Below are 20,358 nucleotides of genomic sequence, written 5' to 3' on the forward strand. Positions count from 1 at the left end.
CGGGTCACTCATGGAAGCCCTGAGGATCCCCGTGGGCACTGCAGCTGTTGGGTGCCACCTCACTCGGCCAAGCCCTGGCGCCCACCTCACGGCCCACACCCACCTGGCTGCCGGGACGGCGTTGAAGACAGAGTGGCCCGGGTACCAGGGGTGTGGCCAGCGCCAAGGCTGTGAAGGGTTTGCTCACAGGCTGGTGGTCCTGGCCATGGCCATGCTGCAGGCCTGAGGTCCCTCCCACCTTCTCAGGGACGTCTGGGTGCTGTGCGGAGGGCAGGTGTTGCCGTCTGTAGGGTGCTCCAGCTCTGTGGCCAGGTGGGAGAGAGGTACAGACTGGGGCGGGCACAGGCTGGAGGCTGCCCACAGCAGCAGCGGGAGACTGGGCCCAAAGCTGCCCCCCACACACAGACCCCCACACCTGGCTCAAAACTTTCTCCAGGCTCGGCCCGGTTCCCCCCAGCTAGCGCGTCTCACGGAACCTCCAAGCCGTGGCTGTGGGGCCGTGGCAGGGGCCTTCCCTGTGGTGTCCGATGCCCAGGCTGGGAGTGGGGGCGGACAATGGGCCCTCTCAGCCTGCATTCCCCCACGGGAGCCTCCTCAGGCCTCCGGCTGGGGCTCCTGCCCCACCCGCTGGGAGCAGCTGCCGCCACGTCCGACACCTGCTCCCAGCCGCCCTTTGTCCGAGCACCGATGCCTGATTTATGGGGCGTGTTTTCCTCTTGCTGGCCCGGCGTGATACAGCCTCGTTAACTGGGATGCGTCCGGTTGGGCAGATTCTCCCACAGTCCTCCACGCTGGGGTCCGCGCTCAGGGTGGGGAGTGGGGCCCGGTGTCCGGGCAGAGCGTTGTGGTCCATTCAGGGACAGCCAATGTCCTGTGACCTCAGGGCACTTAGTGGGAGACTGCTCTAGGGGCTCGGACCTCCAGCGTCTCCCCTCTGGGGTCCCCTAAAGCTGTGGGGTGGGCCTCCCCTGCCCCTCCTCCCCGTCTTGCCCAGCAGGTGAGCTTTTCCCACTCTTTGGAGCCTCGAGGGGCCGGGAGGCAGGGGACCGGCTTGCATGGGCCAGGCTGAGGAGCCTCCAGCCCCGGCTTTGATGACCGAGCGCCCTCTGTCCTGTACCCACCCCCTGCCGACTTCAGCGGCTGGGAAAGAAAAAAGGGCCTTTTCTCCAAGCGGGAGCTGTGGCCAACTCCCGCCTGACAATGGGGCATTTATGTGGAGGGAGGGCGCCCCTCCTGTGGCCACAGCCCAGCCCAGCCCAGCCTGTGCACTCCACGGGTTCCCAGCGGCCGCTCCACCTCGGGGACCGGCCAGCCTGTAACTGGATCTGCGTGCAGTGGGAACCACGTCTGCCCTCCCAACAGGTGCCCGCAGAGGCAGGTCTGTCGCTGCAGCCCCGGAGTGACCGGCCACATGGGATGGAGGAGGGGGAGCCTCATTCCGGGGCTGTGCCCGTCACTCACTGGGCTGGCAGGAGCCGTAGCAAGGCCTGAGTGAATTCCCCAGAGCCCCTTTGGAGGGGGTGACATGTGTTTTCTTTAAGCCAGTTGGTTTGGGACTTTTGGCTTCTGGCAACAGATGGTCGGCCAGAGTGGCCCTTTTGCGTTCTCTCTACCCAAGCCGTGGCCACGGGTAAAAGGCTTCGGGGAAGACAGATGCCTCCCGGGCCTTTGGGACAGGGGCGTGGCTGGCTGCTGAGAAACGCACAGGAACCCCCACCCCCAGCCTCCACAAGCCCCTCAGGGTAAGGCCCCCCCCAGGCCACTGCCACACATATCACAGGTCTGATTGGAGACACTGGGGTGGGAATAAGCGGGAGAGGAGGCGAAGACTTGGGGGGCCGGTGGGGGTCCTGTGGGAAGCCGGCAGCTTCAGGGCCGGTCCTGGGGCAGGCGGCCGCCGCAGCCCCGCACCCAGGTGGGCTCTGGAAGGCGGGACGGTTCCCTCTGTACATCCCATCTGGAGGAGGCCGTGCCCACCCAGGGCCTGAGCCGTGAGGCCGCTGCCTTCCCGGGCCGCTGGGGCCGCTGAGGCTGGTGGCATGTTCTGCTTCAGAGGCTTCACCACTGGGAAGAGCGGCGCCTGGTGGGTCCCAGACCTTTTCCCGGAGCGCAAGGCCAGGAGGTGACAGGGGCCGGAGATTTATGACCACAGCAGGTGGCTGGGGGGGGGGCAGGCTCTGCGCCTGTTGCCACAGGGAACAGGTGAGACCAGGCCTGGGTGGAGATGCAGGACCCCTCCCCTGGCTCCCCTTGTTCTCTCTGAGCCCAGACTGTGTGTCCGGGGTGAGGGGCAGCCTTTCACCCACCTTTACGGGGTTGCAGAGACCTGGCACAGGGACCTCCTCCTGGCACCTTGGTTTCCCCGGCTGTAATGTGGGTGCTTCTGCTCCTGGCTGATGTGCCTGGATGTGAGTTATGAAGACTCAGTGCCGAAAGGGAAACGTGTCTGGGGGCTGAGTGTGGGCAGGGAACGGGCCGGCCTTCATCCCCAGTGCGATCTTGGCATGAGATGTCCCATCCCCATTGCAGTCTCAGCGTGAGGTGTCCCATCAGAAAGGCTTCCTGGCCGGGCGCGGTGGCTCACGCCTGTAATCCCAGCACTTTGGGAGGCCGAGGCGGGCAGATCACGAGGTCAAGAGATCAAGACCAGCCTGGCCAACATGGTGAAACCCTGTCTCTACTAAAAATACAAAAATTAGCTGGGCATGGTGTCAGGTGCCTGTAGTCCCAGCTACTCGGGAGGCTGAGGCAGGAGAATCGCTTGAACCAGGGAGGCGGAGGTTGCAGTGAGCCGAGATCGCGCCACTGCACTCCAGCCTGGGCAACAGAGCAAGACTCAAAAAAAAAAAAAAAAAAGAAAAAAAGAAAAGAAAAAGAAAGGCTTCCACGTAGGAAGGGGCTGATCCACACTTTCCGTGACTGCCCTCATGTTGACACCTGAAGGTTGGAAAAACCACGGCCTTTGTTACTGCCCAAGCAATGCCTGTTCGCTTTAGCAAAGCTGGGAAGAAAAGCAGATAGGCCTGCAGACCCGGAGGCTCTACGGAGCTAATGTACCCAGCTCCTCTCCATGGCTCTCCGCGGGTGTAGACCCAGACCCCTGCCTGGGCTGTGGAGTCCAAGCTGGGTTCTGCTGGAACATCCTAGTCTCTAGCTTGTTCCCCGAGTTAGCAGTCATTTGTCTTTTTCTTTCTTTCTTTTTTTGAGTCTTGCTCTGTCACCCAGGCTGGAGTGCAGTGGCGTGATCTCGGCTCACTGCAACCTCTGCCTCCTGGGTTCAAGTGATTCTCCTGCCTCAGCCTCATTCAGTGGCATTCAGTACATTCCCAAAGTTGTGCAATCGCGGCATGTGTCTGTTTCCAGAACATTTTATCAGCCCTAAGGGAACCCTGCTAAGCACCCGTTGTGCCCGTGCCTGGGGTGTGGGGGGAGGCGGCTGTGCCCATGACAGGTGCCCGGTGCTGAGTGGCGGGGGCGCTGGGGAAGCAGGTGGGAACTAACTGCCCTGGCACATCTGCCAACAGCTGTGGCGGGGCCTTCGTGGGCCCGCGATGCCAGGACCCCAACCCGTGCCTCAGCACCCCCTGCAAGAACGCCGGGACATGCCACGTGGTGGACCGCAGAGGCGTGGCAGACTATGCCTGCAGCTGTCCCCTGGGCTTCTCTGGGCCCCTCTGCCTGACACCCCTGGACAACGCCTGCCTCACCAACCCCTGCCGCAACGGGGGCACCTGCGACCTGCTCACGCTGACGGAGTACAAGTGCCGCTGCCCGCCCGGCTGGTCAGGTGAGGGAGGACCCACAGCCTGAGGGGTGGGCAGACCCAGGCCCGCCGCCAGCTGCCCAGGCAACTTGAGGTACTTGGTGGGATCCAGGCCCGGGTCTCTGACCCGGAAGTAATTGGGAGCCCCTGCCCCAGGGTCCCTGCCCCCCTCCCAGACCTGGAATCGCCTCGTTTTCAGCTGCTTGCTCTGGCCCAACTCTTGCTGTCCCCACTTCTGCGAGACAAGGGGAGCCTCTGTGTCCAGGCCGCCCCTGCCCCCTTCCTCCTGCCGTGCACTGGCCCTCACCTGTTAGGGTGAAGGGTGTCTGGAGGTGTCAGCTCTGGGAAGAGACGGCCCAGGCTCAGGCCTCTTGGGAGCTGTGGTCCTTCATCTGCCAAAGGCAACCGGTCTCACGGCAGGTCCTGAGGATCAAATGTGATAGCACCTAAGGTGGAGCCCAGGCTGGCACCTCCAGGTGGCCTGAAGGGAGGGAAGGCCCGGCCTCGGGGAGCAGTGAGGCCAGCACGACCCTCTTGCCCCTTGTCTCCAGGGAAATCGTGCCAGCAGGCTGACCCGTGCGCCTCCAACCCCTGTGCCAACGGTGGCCAGTGCCTGCCCTTCGAGGCCTCCTACATCTGCCACTGCCCACCCAGCTTCCACGGCCCCACCTGCCGGCAGGATGTCAACGAGTGTGGCCAGAAGCCCGGGCTTTGCCGCCACGGAGGCACCTGCCACAACGAGGTCGGCTCCTACCGCTGCGTCTGCCGCGCCACCCACACCGGCCCCAACTGCGAGCGGCCCTATGTGCCCTGCAGCCCCTCGCCCTGCCAGAACGGGGGCACCTGCCGCCCCACGGGCGACGTCACCCACGAGTGTGCCTGCCTGCCAGGTAGTGCTGCCCGCTGGCCGGGGTGCATGAGCCCCTCCCCGGCTGCCAGGCCCAGGGAGTGGGAACGGGGCGCCTGGTGTAGGGGCAGCCCTGGGAGGGCCCATGGCGGGGAGTTGGGAAGGCGGGATGGCGAGTTCCCCAGACTGCGTGTGGTGTTGGGGGGACGCGTCTGGAGCGGGGTGTGCACTGGGAGGAGGCTTGCACAGGGTCCAGGTGCCAGCCCGTGTCTTTGGAGTTTCCTGGAACTCACATTCGAGCTGTAGGACGCCCTGCCTCCCCGCAGTGCAGGCACCCTGACTTGCGCAACCCCCAGGGTTTCCCCTGGAGTGGGGCTGGGGCCGGAGAGGGTGTGGGAGCTGCGGGGGCACCATCACTTCCCAAGCCGTGGCCCTTCCTGCCATCCTGCTGGTCTCCTGCGGGTGGGGGTGACAGGTAGGCGCAGCCGCCTGCCCGTGTCCGCAGTGCTCCCCGATCCCCGTGTTGTACGTAGGAGCCTCTCTGCTGTAGTTCTTGTTTGAGTAAATTTTGCAGCAGCTCTAAAAATAAGGAAGAGTTTTGAAAACCTCCAGTCTCGGCCGCGCGTGGTGGCTCACGCCTGTAATCCCAGCACTTTGGGAGGCCGAGGTGGGCAGATCACAAAGTCAGGAGATGGAGACCATCCTGGCTAACACGGCGAAACCCCGTCTCTACTAAAAATACAAAAAATTAGCCAGGCATGGTGGCACGCGCCTGTAGTCCCAGCTACTCAGGAGGCTGAGGGAGGAGAATCACTTGAACCCGGGAGGCGGAGGTTGCAGTGAGCCGAGATCCCGCCACTGCACTCCAGCCTGGGCGACAGAGCGAGACTCCGTCTCAAAAAAAAAAAAAAAAAAAAAGTGAAGAGAAAAAAGAAAACCTCTAATCTCAGCTGCACAGAATGGCTGTTAGGTGGGAATGGGGAGAGGGCATTCAGGCAGGGGTGGGGCTGGAGGGTGCACAGGGTCCTGGCTGACCCACGGGTGACCCAAGGGCTGCCCCACCCCCTTGGAAGCCCCAAGCTGGCCTGGCCCCTGCAAAGGGGAAGCTCCCTGGCTGCCCAGTCAGCTGAGCCCAGCCAACTCTGCGTGCAGACACCAGACGTGTGCGTTTCCTGCAAGTCACTGGGCGAGCGTGGGGTGGGGACAGACACTCCCTGGCCGGCTTGGATCTCTGCAGGGTGGGGCGCAGAGCCCTTCTGCTGGTGGGGGCTCAGATGCCTTCCTAGCAGCACGGGACCCTACCTCCAGTCACACGGATTGAGGGGCCAAGCTCTCGGGGGGCCGTGGTTCAGGCTAGGGCAGGTGGGGTGTGTGCGGCCTTGTCCAAGGCCACCTGCGTGCAGAGCTGATGCCCACCCACCTTGGGCAGGGTGGGTGAGGACCTCCTGGTGAGGCCCAGCGGCAGAGATGCCAGGGGTGCTGGGCCGGCTCAGAGCCACTGCCCGTGCAGGGCAGCTCAGGGCCCTGGTGAGTGGGCAGGGAGGGAAGGGGAGGGGCTGGTGAGGTTCACTCACTTGAGTGTGGGTAGATCTCAGAGGCTGGGGTGCTGGGGGCTGGGTCACCCGTCCGGTGAGGGGTGTGCTCACTGCCTGCTGTGGAGTCTGGCCGTTTCAGGGTGAGATGACCATCCGGGGGCCTCCCCAAATGACTCAGGCCTGCCAGACCCCAGCTTCAGACTGTCCCCGGTGGCCCCTGCACCCAGGCCCCCTGAAGGGCCCTCAGCCACCTCTGGGTGGTCAGGAGCCCAGGAGACAGCTGTGTGTGGAGTCACGGGGAACCGAGGTGGGGGCGGCCCTGAGCTCTGCAGGCCTGGGAACTGGCTGGGATTTGGGGTCGCACAGCCTGCCTGGCACGTCAGCACTGTCTCCTCGTGGGGTCGCTGGCCGAGGCTACGTCGCAGAGGGTCCAGCTGGGGTCCACGGGGCTCTCGCTGGCTTCCCGCCCTCTCTCCCACTGTGTGCCTCAGCCAGTGCTTTGCAGGGCAGCCCTGGGGTCGCAGGCCCAGCCAGGGGCCCCACCTGCCTAGGAGCCGGGGTGCAGGGTCCCACACGTGAGTGGGACCGGGACTCAGGCTCCAGGCTCTGAATTTTTTTTTTTTTTTGAGACAGGTCTCTGTCACTCAGGCTGGAGTACAGTGACGTGCCCTCAGCTCACTGCAGCCTTGACCTCCCAGGCTAAAGCGATCCTTCTGCCTCAGCCCCTCAAGTAGCTTGGGACCACAGGCCCGCCCCACCACGCTTTGCTACTTCTTGTATTTTTTTTTTGTAGAGACGGGGTTTCGCCATGTTGTCCAGGCTGGTCTTGAACTCCTGGGCGCGAGCGATCCACCCACTTCAGCCTCCCAAAGTGCTGGGATTCCAGGCGTGAGCCACCGCGCCAGGGCTGGGATCTGGTTTTGGGTGCTCCCCAAGCTGATTTGCATTTTGGATTTTGGTTGTCTCTGGCTGCCTGCTTTTGCTCCGGTCCAGCAGACAGACAGGACGGACGGGGTGGTGGCGGCGGGGCAATGTCTCAGAGGGAGGGGCCGAGCAGGTGGGAACTCCAAGGGCAAGGGGGGTTCAAAGGCATCTCGGGAGGGCGGCAATTAGTAACCGGCTACAGGTTTGGCTGTTGCCGAACGCGCCTTTCTGGGTTGATCATTGAACCAGCGGGAGTTGAGTGGATTAATAGCTAACTGGCTGCCTTGGAGGCCTGGGTGGGGCCATACCTCGGGGGAGGGGGCCCTGGCAGCCTGTGGAGGAGGAGGGGGAGGAGGAGGTGGGCACCAGAGCTCTGCCCCAGGGAAGATGGGCCATCTGAATCTCTGCAGCTTCCCTGGGGCTGCGAGGGGCCCACCCTGCCCCAGCCAGCAGCCTGCTGGCCCCATGTCCCCTGCTGCTCAGAGCCCAGGCCCCAGTGTCAGCCCCTGAAGATGGGGTGTGTGGCCCCCCTATGGAGACATTGTAGGGAGCTCTGAGCATGCAGGCGGCACCCAGGTGCAGGAGCTGCCGGAAACTCTTAAAAGAGACCCAGGGGTTTTTGTGACAGAATCTTCTGGAACCCAGTGTTCCTGAGTCCCTGTTTAGCCAGCCCTGTCCAGAATGATTCTTTCAAGCAGGGCATGTCCCTCTGGGCACTGGAGTGAGGCAGGGGACGAGCACAGACCCCGGGGGCCCCAGGGCAGGGCCGTGGAGGCCAGGCTCTTGTGTCCAGAGCAGTGTGTCGGGGGTCCAGGCAGGAGCCGGACTGGACCTCAGGGAAGAGGCTGACCCGGCCCCTCTTGCGGCAGGCTTCACCGGCCAGAACTGTGAGGAAAATATCGACGATTGTCCAGGAAACAACTGCAAGAACGGGGGTGCCTGTGTGGACGGCGTGAACACCTACAACTGCCGCTGCCCGCCAGAGTGGACAGGCGCGTATACGGGTCGCCGCAGGGCGGGGTAGCCGGGGTGGGGCTGCTACCCACTTACTAAACTGCACTCACAGGCATAGTGGGGAGCAGCCAAGACCCTGTCCCAGGCCAGGCAGACTGGGGTTGGCCGAGAAGGACAACATGATGGGGGCCCCACTTCCCGTGGCCAGGGTCTGATGCCCCTCACCTCGGGGGTCAGCACATACAGGGCCCTGGTTGGTCTGTGTGGGCCGTTTGCAACCTGGCCCCAGGCAGCCCCTGTGCCCAGTGGGGTGTCCTGGCATTGAGGGCCTTCAGCACCCCACTCAGGCCACGCTTCCTGGGCCGGTCACAGGGATGCCTGGATGAACAGACAGGCCCTGCGTTCGGGAATTACCCTCTGGTGGGGTGTCGGGCAAAGGTGCACCCCGACGCAGCAGTGTCCACAGAGCACAAAGAGGAGGCAAGACTCCATGGTGCTGGGCCTGCAGAGGAAGGAGTGATTTAGGCTGGCGGTGGGTGGAGGAGTCAGCCCAGGAAGGCTTCCTGGAGGGGGCGGCATTGCCACCCTGCGTCTTAGGGGACAGGGAGCTCAGGGAGTGGCAGCTGCCCGGGGCCGACAGCTCCTGTTCCCTGCAGGTCAGTACTGTACCGAGGATGTGGACGAGTGCCAGCTGATGCCAAATGCCTGCCAGAACGGCGGGACCTGCCACAACACCCACGGTGGCTACAACTGCGTGTGTGTCAACGGCTGGACTGGTGAGGACTGCAGCGAGAACATTGATGACTGTGCCAGCGCCGCCTGCTTCCACGGCGCCACCTGCCATGACCGTGTGGCCTCCTTCTACTGCGAGTGTCCCCATGGCCGCACAGGTGAGTGCCTTGAGGCCCAGGTGGGCGCAGGGGGCTCACATGGGCCAGGCCTGAGCTGTGTGACCTCACCCAGGGACTGTGGCCCTCCTGCACCCAGGATAACCTGAAAGGGCCTTTCTGGTCAGGGAGGCCGGTGGTCGCTGTGAGTCCCCCGGAACGTCCCAAGTGTCACGGGATGCCCGATGGGGTCACGGCGGGCAGCTCCTCCTGGGGTGTCAGTGGGGTTGGACCCCAGCCGTGGGTGGTGTGCCATGCCTGGCCCAGGGGCCATGCCCACTGACCGCCGCTGCCTGCCCAGGTCTGCTGTGCCACCTCAACGACGCATGCATCAGCAACCCCTGTAACGAGGGCTCCAACTGCGACACCAACCCTGTCAATGGCAAGGCCATCTGCACCTGCCCCTCGGGGTACACGGGCCCGGCCTGCAGCCAGGACGTGGATGAGTGCTCGCTGGGTAGGTGCCAGCACAGGGGGTGCGGCCAGGTGGGGGTGGCAGCCGGGCCCCAGAACCGATGAGAAGTCGATTCTGGCTTCAGGGGGTGCCCGGTTAGATGGGGGATGGGACCCTGCCAGTCCGATGGGGGTGGTGTGCAGCGAGGTGTTGCAGGGGCCAGGGTGCCTGGAGCAGCCTCTCACCCGTGTGCCCTCGCCAGGTGCCAACCCCTGCGAGCATGCGGGCAAGTGCATCAACACGCTGGGCTCCTTCGAGTGCCAGTGTCTGCAGGGCTACACGGGCCCCCGATGCGAGATCGACGTCAACGAGTGCGTCTCGAACCCGTGCCAGAACGATGCCACCTGCCTGGACCAGATTGGGGAGTTCCAGTGCATCTGCATGCCTGGTGCGTTGGCCGGGGCCAGGGCGGGAAACCGAGTCGAGGCTGGGCAGCCTTGGAGGGGCAGCCCCGGGAACATCTGTGGGTTGCTTCCGCTTTCCCCAGCCTCCATGCCTTCTGGGCCCACAGCCTGCACAGGGCATGGGGAAACTGAGGCCAGGCCACAGGGCCAGCAGAGCACGGGGGTAGTGCTAGGCAGATGAGGGTGCCGGGCCAGGGGCCACAGGGGCTGCAGGGGAGCGGGTGCGCAGGGGGCCCGTGGTGGCTGGGATACTGGGCTGGAGGCAGGGTTCGTTTCTGTCCCAAGTCCACAGCTGTGCCCAGTGGGGCACTGGGGCCACGCGTGCCCCCCTCACTGTTGCCCCACCCCACAGGCTACGAGGGTGTGCACTGCGAGGTCAACACAGACGAGTGCGCCAGCAGCCCCTGCCTGCACAATGGCCGCTGCCTGGACAAGATCAATGAGTTCCAGTGCGAGTGCCCCACGGGTGAGGGCTGCCCCCGCCCCCTGCCCCCGGGTCATCTGCACCCTGGCCTCCTGAGGGGTGCCTGGGCGTGGGTTGTGTCCCCTGCCCCTGGGCCATCTGCACCCCGGCCTCCTGAGGGGTGAGGGCCGTGGGTTGTGTCCCCTGCTCCTGGGCCGTCTGCACCCCGGCCTCCTGAGGGGGGCCTGGCCGTGGATTGTGTCCTCTGCCCCTGGGCCGTCTGCACCCCAGCCTCCTGAGGGGGGCCTGGCCATTGGTTGTGTTCAGATTCCCAGGAGAGCGAGGGTTTTGCCTCATGAGTGGATGGGAGTGTTTTCAGACTTCCCCGAAGGAAGGGCAGGGCCCAGTGGGGAGTGGGAGCTTGCCCAGGGGTCGCAGTGGAGCCCAGGGCCAGGAGATCCTCCTTGATCTGGGTGCAGCCCCTTCTGCCTGGAGAAAAGGGTATACCAGGAGCTGCAGTGCCCAGACAGGGAGGAGGCTCCAGCCTGGCTTTCTGAGGGCTTGAGGCTGGGAGGGAGGCCAGCCTGCCCTGTCCTGCCATGTCCCCTGCCCAACGGCACACCAGCGACAAGGGTATGCAGAGAACCACGTGGGGCAGGTTGGCCTGCAATGGAGATGATGGCTGCCCGGGGCGGACTTGGAGGAACTCTCAGGGGCCTGGGTGAAAGGTGTTTCCATCTGTCCCAGAGCTGGGGGCCGGGGCGCAGAGCCCAGGGAGGCGTTGCCGGCCCAAGCCCAGGCTCCCGAGACATAGATTACCCGTCCCAGACACTGGAGCGAGGGGAGCCCCATACTCAGCCCAGCTCCGCTGTAGCCATAGCAACCCAGTCGGTTTGGGAAAAAGGCCCCTTCTGTGGGAGCGAGGGCGTGTGGTGCTGGGGGAGGGGCTTTGATCCGGGGAGCGGGCAGCGGGAGGCAGGGAGAGCTGGGGCTGGCTGAGCTCAGGCTGAGTGTGCCCTGGGGAGCCCAGCCAGGCGCTCACTGCTGGGGTCTGGCCGGGGGTCCCTGAAGGGCCATAGTGCTGTTGCACATGACTCCCTCCCCTCCCCGGCCCCAGGCTTCACTGGGCATCTGTGCCAGTACGATGTGGACGAGTGTGCCAGCACCCCCTGCAAGAATGGTGCCAAGTGCCTGGACGGACCCAACACTTACACCTGTGTGTGCACGGAAGGTGCGGGCCGGCGCCCACCAGCGGGGAGGGACAGGGGACGGGACAGGGCACTCAGGGCAGTGAAACTGACAAGGTCATGGACACCTTGGTCTGGGCCACCTGGTCCAGAGGCCGAGAGCACAGCTCAGCCCCAATCCTGAGTAGGTGGGAATGCCACGCTCGGAGCCCTCCTCAGGTGGGCACAGGCGACCCCAGGTCTGGTCATGGGTGTCCCGGGGGCAGCCAGTCCTAAGTCTTCCTGTGCCCGCCCCTCCCGCGGTCCAGGGTACACGGGGACGCACTGCGAGGTGGACATCGATGAGTGTGACCCCGACCCCTGCCACTACGGCTCCTGCAAGGACGGCGTCGCCACCTTCACCTGCCTCTGCCGCCCAGGCTACACGGGCCACCACTGCGAGACCAACATCAACGAGTGCTCCAGCCAGCCCTGCCGCCACGGGGGCACCTGCCAGGACCGCGACAACGCCTACCTCTGCTTCTGCCTGAAGGGGACCACAGGTGGCCGGCCAGGCGGGTGGCCAGCGGGGGGCCAGTGGGCAGGGCGGGCCCGAGGACTGACCGACACGTGCCACCCCTTCAGGACCCAACTGTGAGATCAACCTGGATGACTGTGCCAGCAGCCCCTGCGACTCGGGCACCTGTCTGGACAAGATCGATGGCTACGAGTGTGCCTGTGAGCCGGGCTACACAGGTGAGTGGCCCTGCACGTGGGGGCTGACTGCACTGTGCTCAGAGATCAAGGTCAGCCACTGCCCTGGGGCTGCTGAGGGGTTGGGTGGGGGCTTTGGTGCTGCCCACCTGGGCAGACCGTGGTCTGCGGCAGAGATTGCAGCGGGACCAGGGCTATAACCGGCAGCACGATGGGTCCCCCCGACCCCTCTTGTCTCCGGTCAGAGCTGTCCCAGGCTGTGTTGGCACAGTGGCCCAGCAGGCCAAGAGGGAGCGGCCAGCCCTGAGGTCAGGCTTGAGTACCTTCTGCCTCTGTGGCTCACCAGCACCTTTGAGCAGGTCCCTCTGCCTCTCTGGGCCTCAGATTCTCATCAGTCAGGGCTGCAGTAGCCCCTGCCCCTGGGGTCCCTGGGAGGATGACCTGAGTGGGCACTGGTGCCCGGGGAGGCTGGCACATGGCACATTGTGATCCAAGATGGTTTCTGACACCTGGAAGGATGTGGCCAGAAGGGTGATCGCCCCGGCTCAACAGACAGGGAAACCGAGGTTGACGTGGGTGGGACCCCCCGGGCGCTGGGCCTCGGAGTCTGACCCGCCCTGCCCTTAGGGAGCATGTGTAACATCAACATCGATGAGTGTGTGGGCAACCCCTGCCACAACGGGGGCACCTGCGAGGACGGCATCAATGGCTTCACCTGCCGCTGCCCCGAGGGCTACCACGACCCCACCTGCCTGTCTGAGGTCAATGAGTGCAACAGCAACCCCTGCGTCCACGGGGCCTGCCGGGACAGCCTCAACGGGTATGCGGCGGGGCCGATCATGGGGACACATCAGTCCTAAACCCTGGGAGCTCTGCTGCCAGGAGGGTGGCACCTGCACAGAGCTTGAGATGGGCCAGAAACGGGCCTCGGACGGGGCTGGGTGGCAGGGAGCTCTCCTCGGGGACGCACATGCCTCTGGGTCCTCAGTCAGACTACAGTCCACACCCAGCAGCTGTGCGCTGCGCGTCCTTGTGGGCTGCATGGTGTGCTCAGGACACAGGCCCACAGTGACCCTGGAACACGTTTCCATGGTAACAGCAGCAAGTGTTTCGGATGCCCATGATGTGCCTGGCAGCACTCTGCCTGGATGGGACCATTTAAATCAGCAGGGACCCCATTGCCCTCATTTGGCGCAGAGAAGGCACGTGCTTTGCTCGGGGCCACACAGCGGGCAAGTGGTGGGGGGCTTTTCGCAGCACCCTACTGCCCTGCACTTGGCATGGTCCCCTCGCTAATGAACCAAACCCCTGCCGCAGTCTTGGGTATGGGAAGCGCTGCGGCCCCCACTTTTTTCTTTATTTTGAGACAGAGCCTTGCTCTGTTGTCCAGGCTGGAGTGCAATGGCATGATCTCAGCTCACTGCAACCTCCACCCCTCAGGTTCAAGTGATTCCCCTGCCTCAGCCTCCCGAGTAGCTGAGATTACAGGCATGTGCCACCACACCTGGCTAATTTTTGTATTTTTAGTGTATATGGGGTGGGGGAGTTGCGCCATGTTGGCCAGGCTGATCTTGAACTCCTGGCCTCAAGTGGCTCAGCCACCCCCGCCTCCCAAAGTGCTGGGATTACAGGTGTGAGCCACAGCGCCCAGCCTGCCCCCACTAAAGGACTCTGCGAGTCTGAGTGGATGGGCACCTCCACCAGCCCATGGGGCATTGCAGACCCGGGAGCGCCCAGGCCCTGGCTGTGCTGCTCGGGCCTCCCTCGACCTGCGGTGTGGTCCCCCTTGCAGGTACAAGTGCGACTGTGATCCTGGGTGGAGTGGGACCAACTGTGACATCAACAACAACGAGTGTGAATCCAACCCTTGTGTCAACGGCGGCACCTGCAAAGACATGACCAGTGGCTACGTGTGCACCTGCCGGGAGGGCTTCAGCGGTGAGTGGGCTGCGCGTTTCTCAGTGCAGAGGGCCGCCCTCGAGTCTGGGGAGCTGGAGACACAGGATCGGGACCCAGGTCCAGCCAGCACCATGCATGGTGTCTCCCTCCCGTGGCAAAGCCTTAACTCCAGGCCTCTGGCTCTTGGAGATGAGGAGGGGCCTGGGGTGGGGAGCAGGCCCAGGGCTGCTGTTGTGGGGCCCTGCCAAGGTGCCTGGGAGTGCTGTACATGCCGAGTGCTGTCCCCTTCCCTCCAGGTCCCAACTGCCAGACCAACATCAACGAGTGTGCGTCCAACCCATGTCTGAACCAGGGCACGTGTATTGACGACGTTGCCGGGTACAAGTGCAACTGCCTGCTGCCCTACACAGGTGAGGGGTGGGTGGGGCCGATGCTGGAGGGGGCGGGGCCTATGTGGGAGGGGAGGGACCTGTGCTGGAGAGGGCGGGGCCTGTGCTGGAGAGGGTGGGGCCAGGGGTGGGGGCGGCCTGGGAAGCCGTGACTGGAGGGTAAAGTGGTGGCTTTCTTGGGGCGGGGCCTTCCAGAAGGTTCTGCTCCTCACTGAGTGCCTTAGGCCCCTGCAGTATGTGGGCCTTCTCCCCGGGGTGGGGTTGGCAGATTAGCAAAGATACAGGATGCCTGGGAGAAAATTTTCATGCAAGCATGTGTTTTACCTGGCAAGCCTGCCGCAAGACACAGGTAAGATGCAGGTGAATCCTTAGCAGGGCCGGGCCTGGGTCAGTGGGCTCCGTGCTCCCGGCGCCCACCCTGCTGGCGTCTCTGGGGGCCGGGCTTCCCCACCCCCGCCAGCCGGACCTGAGGGATTCCTTTGATGGCAGGCTCTCTTTGTGTGAGCGGAACAAGGAGCCCTCTGTTTGGGCTGAGCAGGGAGGGGGATGTTCCCCCAACTGTCCAGCCCCTGCTATGAACCCAGCCAAGGGGATCACAGGAAATGATCTCTAGAAAAGACAAAGAAGAGTCCACAAGCACCGGGGTCCTGGCGCTCCCCAGGAGCGGGCAGAGGGTGCTGCCACGGGGCCTGGTCAGGGTGGGCCTGCCTGGGCCAGGCAGCCGGGCTGGAGGTTCCACGCCTGCGGTTCCCATGACATCCAGCAGCCTGTGGCCAGAACGCTGTTTTCTTTGACCGAAGTTAAGGACCTGGGTTTTCTCTCCTGTGTCAGTCAGTGAGGACCCTCCCTCCACGGCTGGGCGCCCCTGTCCCTTTCAGACACGTCGATCCGGCCGGCAGGAGGAGCGGCGGTGCTGACCCGCTTCCTATCTGCCCGCTTCCTGCTTCCTTTTGCACAATTGTCGGAAACTCTGGCGCAGTTCCTGCCTGCCCGGGTCACCGTGGAAACCAATAGGAAGAGAGGCCCTGGAAAGTCGCCCCAGCAGGCCAGGGAGATAATGGGGGACAGGGAAGATAGGGAAGATAACACAGTCCCCACGGCTATAAACAGGAAGCTCGGCCATGGGCTTGTGCAGAAAAAGGCCCTCGGCTGTGCGCGTGGTTCCTACATAGCCTTTGCCAGACACCCTGCGTGGTCCTGGAGGTCTCCAGGCCGTGCCCCGTGCCCCGACACGCAGGATGTGCTGGGGGCCTGGGCCTGTGCCCTCCATCGCAGCCCTTGTTTGTTGGCCTCCCGTGATGGGCGTTTGCTGCCTGTGACACGGAGCCCCAGGATTAGTTTCAGGCCTCGGTCTCAGGCCAGGGCCTTTCCTTGTCACCCAGAGATGAGGGGGCTTGCCTCCGGGGTGGGCCCAGGTCCCTGCAGTGTCGTGGAGCCCACCCGACTGAGGCCGCCTCTCCTGGTGCAGTCCTTGTTCCTGGGCACGCCTGGTGGGGTGAGGCCTAGGCTGTGCCCCGCTGCCAACCGGGAATGAGGGGTGGCTTCTGAGCGTGACATTTGTGCAGCTTGGCTTCAGCGTCCCCCCATCTGTGCTCCACTCCTCCCTGGGTCAGGGTCCTGGCACAGCCGGGAGCGCTCAGGGGTCTTGGTGCACATTTGCCTCCCGGCGGGACCAGCAGACGGCACTCTGATGGCGGAAAGACCAGCAGGCGGTGGCCGATTTGGGAGATCCCTCTGGGTGAGGCTCCCGGGGTCACGTGTGTCTCCTTCCCGCAGGCGACACGTGTGAGGTGGTGCTGGCCCCGTGTGCCCCCAGCCCCTGCAGAAACGGCGGGGAATGCAGGCAATCCGAGGACTATGAGAGCTTCTCCTGCGTCTGCCCCACGGGCTGGCAAGGTGAGGCTGGCCAGGGCCCGGCGAGGGCTGGGATGGGAGGTCAGGATGTCTGCAGGACACAGGCAGCTCCCAGGCAGGCTAGATGAGTCTTTGGAGAGGAGCCGGTGGGTGCTGAGGAGGCCCTGGTCGGAGAAGTTCTGGAATCAGGAATTGACCTGGGAGCACCGTTCCCAACTCCAGTTCCTGTGACCTTCTTAGGCCAAAATTAGGGGAGAGGGGATGGTCCTGGGGTCACGGAAGCCCACTCCTGGGTCGGGAGAGGCACTGTAGGTGGGTGGGCCAGCCTGGGAAGGGCCTGGAGGGCCAGGGGCCGCTGGTGACCAACCGGCCTCCTCCTGCCCCGCAGGGCAGACCTGTGAGGTCGACATCAACGAGTGCGTTCTGAGCCCGTGCCGGCACGGCGCATCCTGCCAGAACACCCACGGCGGCTACCGCTGCCACTGCCAGGCCGGCTACAGTGGGCGCAACTGCGAGACCGACATCGACGACTGCCGGCCCAGTGAGTAGCCCCGCGGCTCTGGCCTCCTCCAGGAAGCTCTCAGGCCTCAGTTCCCCTGGGCAGGGTTGGTGCGCATGGTGCTGGCCATAAGCGCCCAGGGAGGCCGGAGTGTGGCTGGGGAGGGTTGGGTCAGGTGTGGGGGATGTGCTGAGGGATGGCCAGGGTGGTTCAGGAGGGCCTCAGAGCCGGCTTGCTCCTCCCTGCACTTCGAGGGAGAGTCACGAGAGCTCCTCCCACGGCTCTTCACTGAGCCGAGGATGGCTCGGGCCCGGCCTGCACTCCCACCTGGCTCATCAGGCCCCGCTGCAGGCCAGGGCTCTCAGGCCTCCCAGCCCTGCTTCACAGAGGTTGAGGTTGGCAGAAGCCGGGGGTCTTGCTGGCATCACCTGGCAGGCAGAGGCAAGAACTGTCTCTCCTCTCCTGCTTGGTCTGTGAATCCTGCAAAGCTGCCCCCTGCCTTGGGGCTTGAGGACAGGAGCAGAGGCAAGAAATGTCACTCCTCCCCTGCTCGGTCTGTGAAGCCTGCAAAGCTGTCCCCTGCCCTGGGGCTTGAGGACAGGAGCAGGTGGGGAGAGAGACCCCAAGCACAGGAGACGGGTGTGACGCAGCCTGTGGGTGCTGGGGCTCCCCACCAGACACCTTTGTCACAGGGCTGCTTGCCGCAGCCTCGGCAACGAAAGGCTGGGCTGTCCCCAGCCATGCAGCCTTCCCGGCCCCCTCCCGCAGGTGTGGGTTTGTGCCTGCCCCTCACACTCACCCTTCCGTCCTCTCCCAGACCCGTGTCACAACGGGGGCTCCTGCACAGACGGCATCAACACGGCCTTCTGCGAGTGCCTGCCCGGCTTCCGGGGCACTTTCTGTGAGGAGGACATCAACGAGTGTGCCAGTGACCCCTGCCGCAACGGGGCCAACTGCACGGACTGCGTGGACAGCTACACGTGCACCTGCCCCGCAGGCTTCAGCGGGATCCACTGTGAGAACAACACGCCTGACTGCACAGAGAGGTGCGTGGGGCTCGAGTGAGGCCGTGGAAGGGAACGGGTGGTGCGGGCCACACGCAGTAGCTGGCAGCCTGGCACACCATGCAGGCGTCCGCCTAGGCCGGCTGGGCACTTAGCGCTGGCTGCATTGAGTCCAGACATTGTTCATTGTACCGACGTGTCCCTCCTGAGAGGGCCATTGTGACCTCCTCCTGTGTCCCGCACCAGGAGCGCCGGTAGTCTGTCCTGAAGAACTGGTGCGCTTCCTTCTATTAGACAACGAGAACTCTGTCATTCTTGTTTCCTTTTTGCCGTGTTTGCCAGGAAGCTCATTTGGTAAACGTCAGTCTCGTCCCTGGTTTCTGACGTAATTACCTCCCGTGTTACCAGGACGGTTTCTGGTTTCTCCCTTATTTACTTTAACCACCCTATGCCCATGCGTTTGGTAAAACCACTCTCGACCTGACTTATAAAGAAAGCAGGGGAGGGAGGTGTGACGTGGTGTGAGAGCCGGGCCCCGGGTTCCCACTGGCCTCCCTGGGTCAGCCAGGCTGCCCTGGGCCTGTCCTGGCCATCAGGCCCCTGGGGTTGAGCAGAAGGGGAGGTGCTGGCGAGGCAGGGTCTGCTGGAGCGGGGACCCACCAATGCCCTCCGCTCAGCCCCCGCCTGCCCACCCCCTTGCAGCTCCTGCTTCAACGGTGGCACCTGCGTGGACGGCATCAACTCGTTCACCTGCCTGTGTCCACCCGGCTTCACGGGCAGCTACTGCCAGCACGATGTCAATGAATGCGACTCACAGCCCTGCCTGCATGGCGGCACCTGTCAGGACGGCTGCGGCTCCTACAGGTGCACCTGCCCCCAGGGCTACACTGGCCCCAACTGCCAGGTGAGTGCGCCAGCCACAGAGGTGCCCGAAGGAGGGGCCCTGGGTGGGTGCCTGCCTGTGGGAGGTGGGAACGGTCACCCCCAGGTCCCACTGTGTCGGCTCGGGGTCACCCCCACACCCCTGGGCAGAGGGCTTCTGGGGATCTGAGCAGCCGGTGAAGGAACCTGATGCGGAAGCAGCAGGCACCTTCGTTTCAATCTCAGGTTTCTGGAGCCGGGGCGGGAGCTCAGGAATTGGGGAATTGAGGAAAAGTGTTCCTTCTAGCAAAGGCCGAGGGTGGTCTGGACCTGCTGAGGGCCCTGAGGGAGACCCAGCCCAGGCTGTTCCTGGTGTGGGGGTGGTGGGGAGTCCAGGGGCGGCAGTTTCCACTTGTGTAGAATGGGTTGCAGCCTGGGTTGGAGTAGGCCCCTTGGCGGATGTGCGTTCTGAGCTACCGAGGAAATGGCCGGGGCGCGGGCACCCAGCTGACCCCAACCTGTCCCCAGAACCTTGTGCACTGGTGTGACTCCTCGCCCTGCAAGAACGGCGGCAAATGCTGGCAGACCCACACCCAGTACCGCTGCGAGTGCCCCAGCGGCTGGACCGGCCTTTACTGCGACGTGCCCAGCGTGTCCTGTGAGGTGGCTGCGCAGCGACAAGGTAACCTGCTGTGCCCACCCGGCTCGGGTCCCAGCCCATCAAGGTCCTCTGTGGGCCTGGGCCTCACCTGTCTACCACCCCATCCCCCGCAGGTGTTGACGTTGCCCGCCTGTGCCAGCATGGAGGGCTGTGTGTGGACGCGGGCAACACGCACCACTGCCGCTGCCAGGCGGGCTACACAGGCAGCTACTGTGAGGACCTGGTGGACGAGTGCTCACCCAGCCCCTGCCAGAACGGGGCCACCTGCACGGACTACCTGGGCGGCTACTCCTGCAAGGTGGGGGTCCCTCCTAGGGTAAGGGTTGTGGCCGGCACGAGTGTTGCCACACACCGGGCCCTGGCTGGGAGCTGGCCCAGTGGAGAAAACTGAACCTGATAGGCCCATGCACTGTTCAGTCTCATTAGGGGAGGGCTGGGGTCATCAGGGTAGACTGCCTGGAAGAGGTGGCCTGTGGAAAGCCTGAAGGAGGGTGCATATACTGAGAAGTGGGATGGGGTTTTCCCTTCCCCTAGATTGTGTCTGGGCTTGGCCAACACCTACCCTGAGGCCCTCACCTCTATCCTATGGGACGGGGTCCACCCACCCCCAACAGGCAGTGACTCCGGTCACCGAGGCCCTGCCAGGGTCTGTTGGGCTGGGTCTCCCTCCAGGTCTGACAGGAGCGAGGGGCCCGTGGCTTCGCTGGACCTGAGGGCAGCTCATGTGGCCCTGTCAGCCCTCACAGTGGGGTGTGGGAGCACTGCATCCTGGCGCCGGCTGAGCCGAAGGGCCCCTCGTTCTGTCGCCTGCACAGTGCGTGGCCGGCTACCACGGGGTGAACTGCTCTGAGGAGATCGACGAGTGCCTATCCCACCCCTGCCAGAACGGGGGCACCTGCCTCGACCTCCCCAACACCTACAAGTGCTCCTGCCCACGGGGCACTCAGGGTAAGGGCCGCTGCACGGAGGGCTGGTGTTGGCCATCCATGGCCAGGGCAGGGGCAGGGCAGGCACCCCGGGACCGGCCAGAGGCATCCAGGAACCAGCCAGAAACTCCCATTTTCCTGTGTGAGGCCAAGGCCGGCTCACAGCTGCCCAGGGAAAGGGCCCAGAGCGGGGGTCCCAGCGGGAAGGGCGTCT

General features: G+C 64.3%; 1 protein-coding gene across 5 annotated transcripts in view; it reads left to right on the forward strand.

Moving 5' to 3' along the window:
- NOTCH1 (notch receptor 1) overlaps positions 1 to 20,358 on the forward strand; it is a 52,312-nt gene that overhangs the window by 19,284 nt on the left and 12,670 nt on the right. The window contains exons 3-22 of one of the 5 annotated variants that reach the window (XM_520371.7): positions 3,525 to 3,787; positions 4,315 to 4,653; positions 7,939 to 8,061; positions 8,680 to 8,913; positions 9,212 to 9,367; positions 9,567 to 9,752; positions 10,121 to 10,234; positions 11,289 to 11,402; positions 11,667 to 11,900; positions 11,983 to 12,093; positions 12,679 to 12,871; positions 13,844 to 13,989; positions 14,247 to 14,360; positions 16,116 to 16,235; positions 16,582 to 16,734; positions 17,510 to 17,738; positions 18,399 to 18,600; positions 19,086 to 19,239; positions 19,332 to 19,516; positions 20,034 to 20,166. In XM_520371.7, coding sequence (XP_520371.3) covers positions 3,525 to 3,787; positions 4,315 to 4,653; positions 7,939 to 8,061; positions 8,680 to 8,913; positions 9,212 to 9,367; positions 9,567 to 9,752; positions 10,121 to 10,234; positions 11,289 to 11,402; positions 11,667 to 11,900; positions 11,983 to 12,093; positions 12,679 to 12,871; positions 13,844 to 13,989; positions 14,247 to 14,360; positions 16,116 to 16,235; positions 16,582 to 16,734; positions 17,510 to 17,738; positions 18,399 to 18,600; positions 19,086 to 19,239; positions 19,332 to 19,516; positions 20,034 to 20,166 — 3,503 coding nt within the window. The remainder of the gene's footprint in view (positions 1 to 3,524; positions 3,788 to 4,314; positions 4,654 to 7,938; positions 8,062 to 8,679; positions 8,914 to 9,211; positions 9,368 to 9,566; positions 9,753 to 10,120; positions 10,235 to 11,288; positions 11,403 to 11,666; positions 11,901 to 11,982; positions 12,094 to 12,678; positions 12,872 to 13,843; positions 13,990 to 14,246; positions 14,361 to 16,115; positions 16,236 to 16,581; positions 16,735 to 17,509; positions 17,739 to 18,398; positions 18,601 to 19,085; positions 19,240 to 19,331; positions 19,517 to 20,033; positions 20,167 to 20,358) is intronic. The other 4 variants (XM_009457720.5, XM_009457721.5, XM_009457722.5 and 1 more) reach the window with 4 other exon arrangements.

This window comes from Pan troglodytes, chromosome 11 (genome assembly GCF_028858775.2).
Source record: "Pan troglodytes isolate AG18354 chromosome 11, NHGRI_mPanTro3-v2.0_pri, whole genome shotgun sequence".
NCBI lineage: Eukaryota > Metazoa > Chordata > Mammalia > Primates > Hominidae > Pan > Pan troglodytes.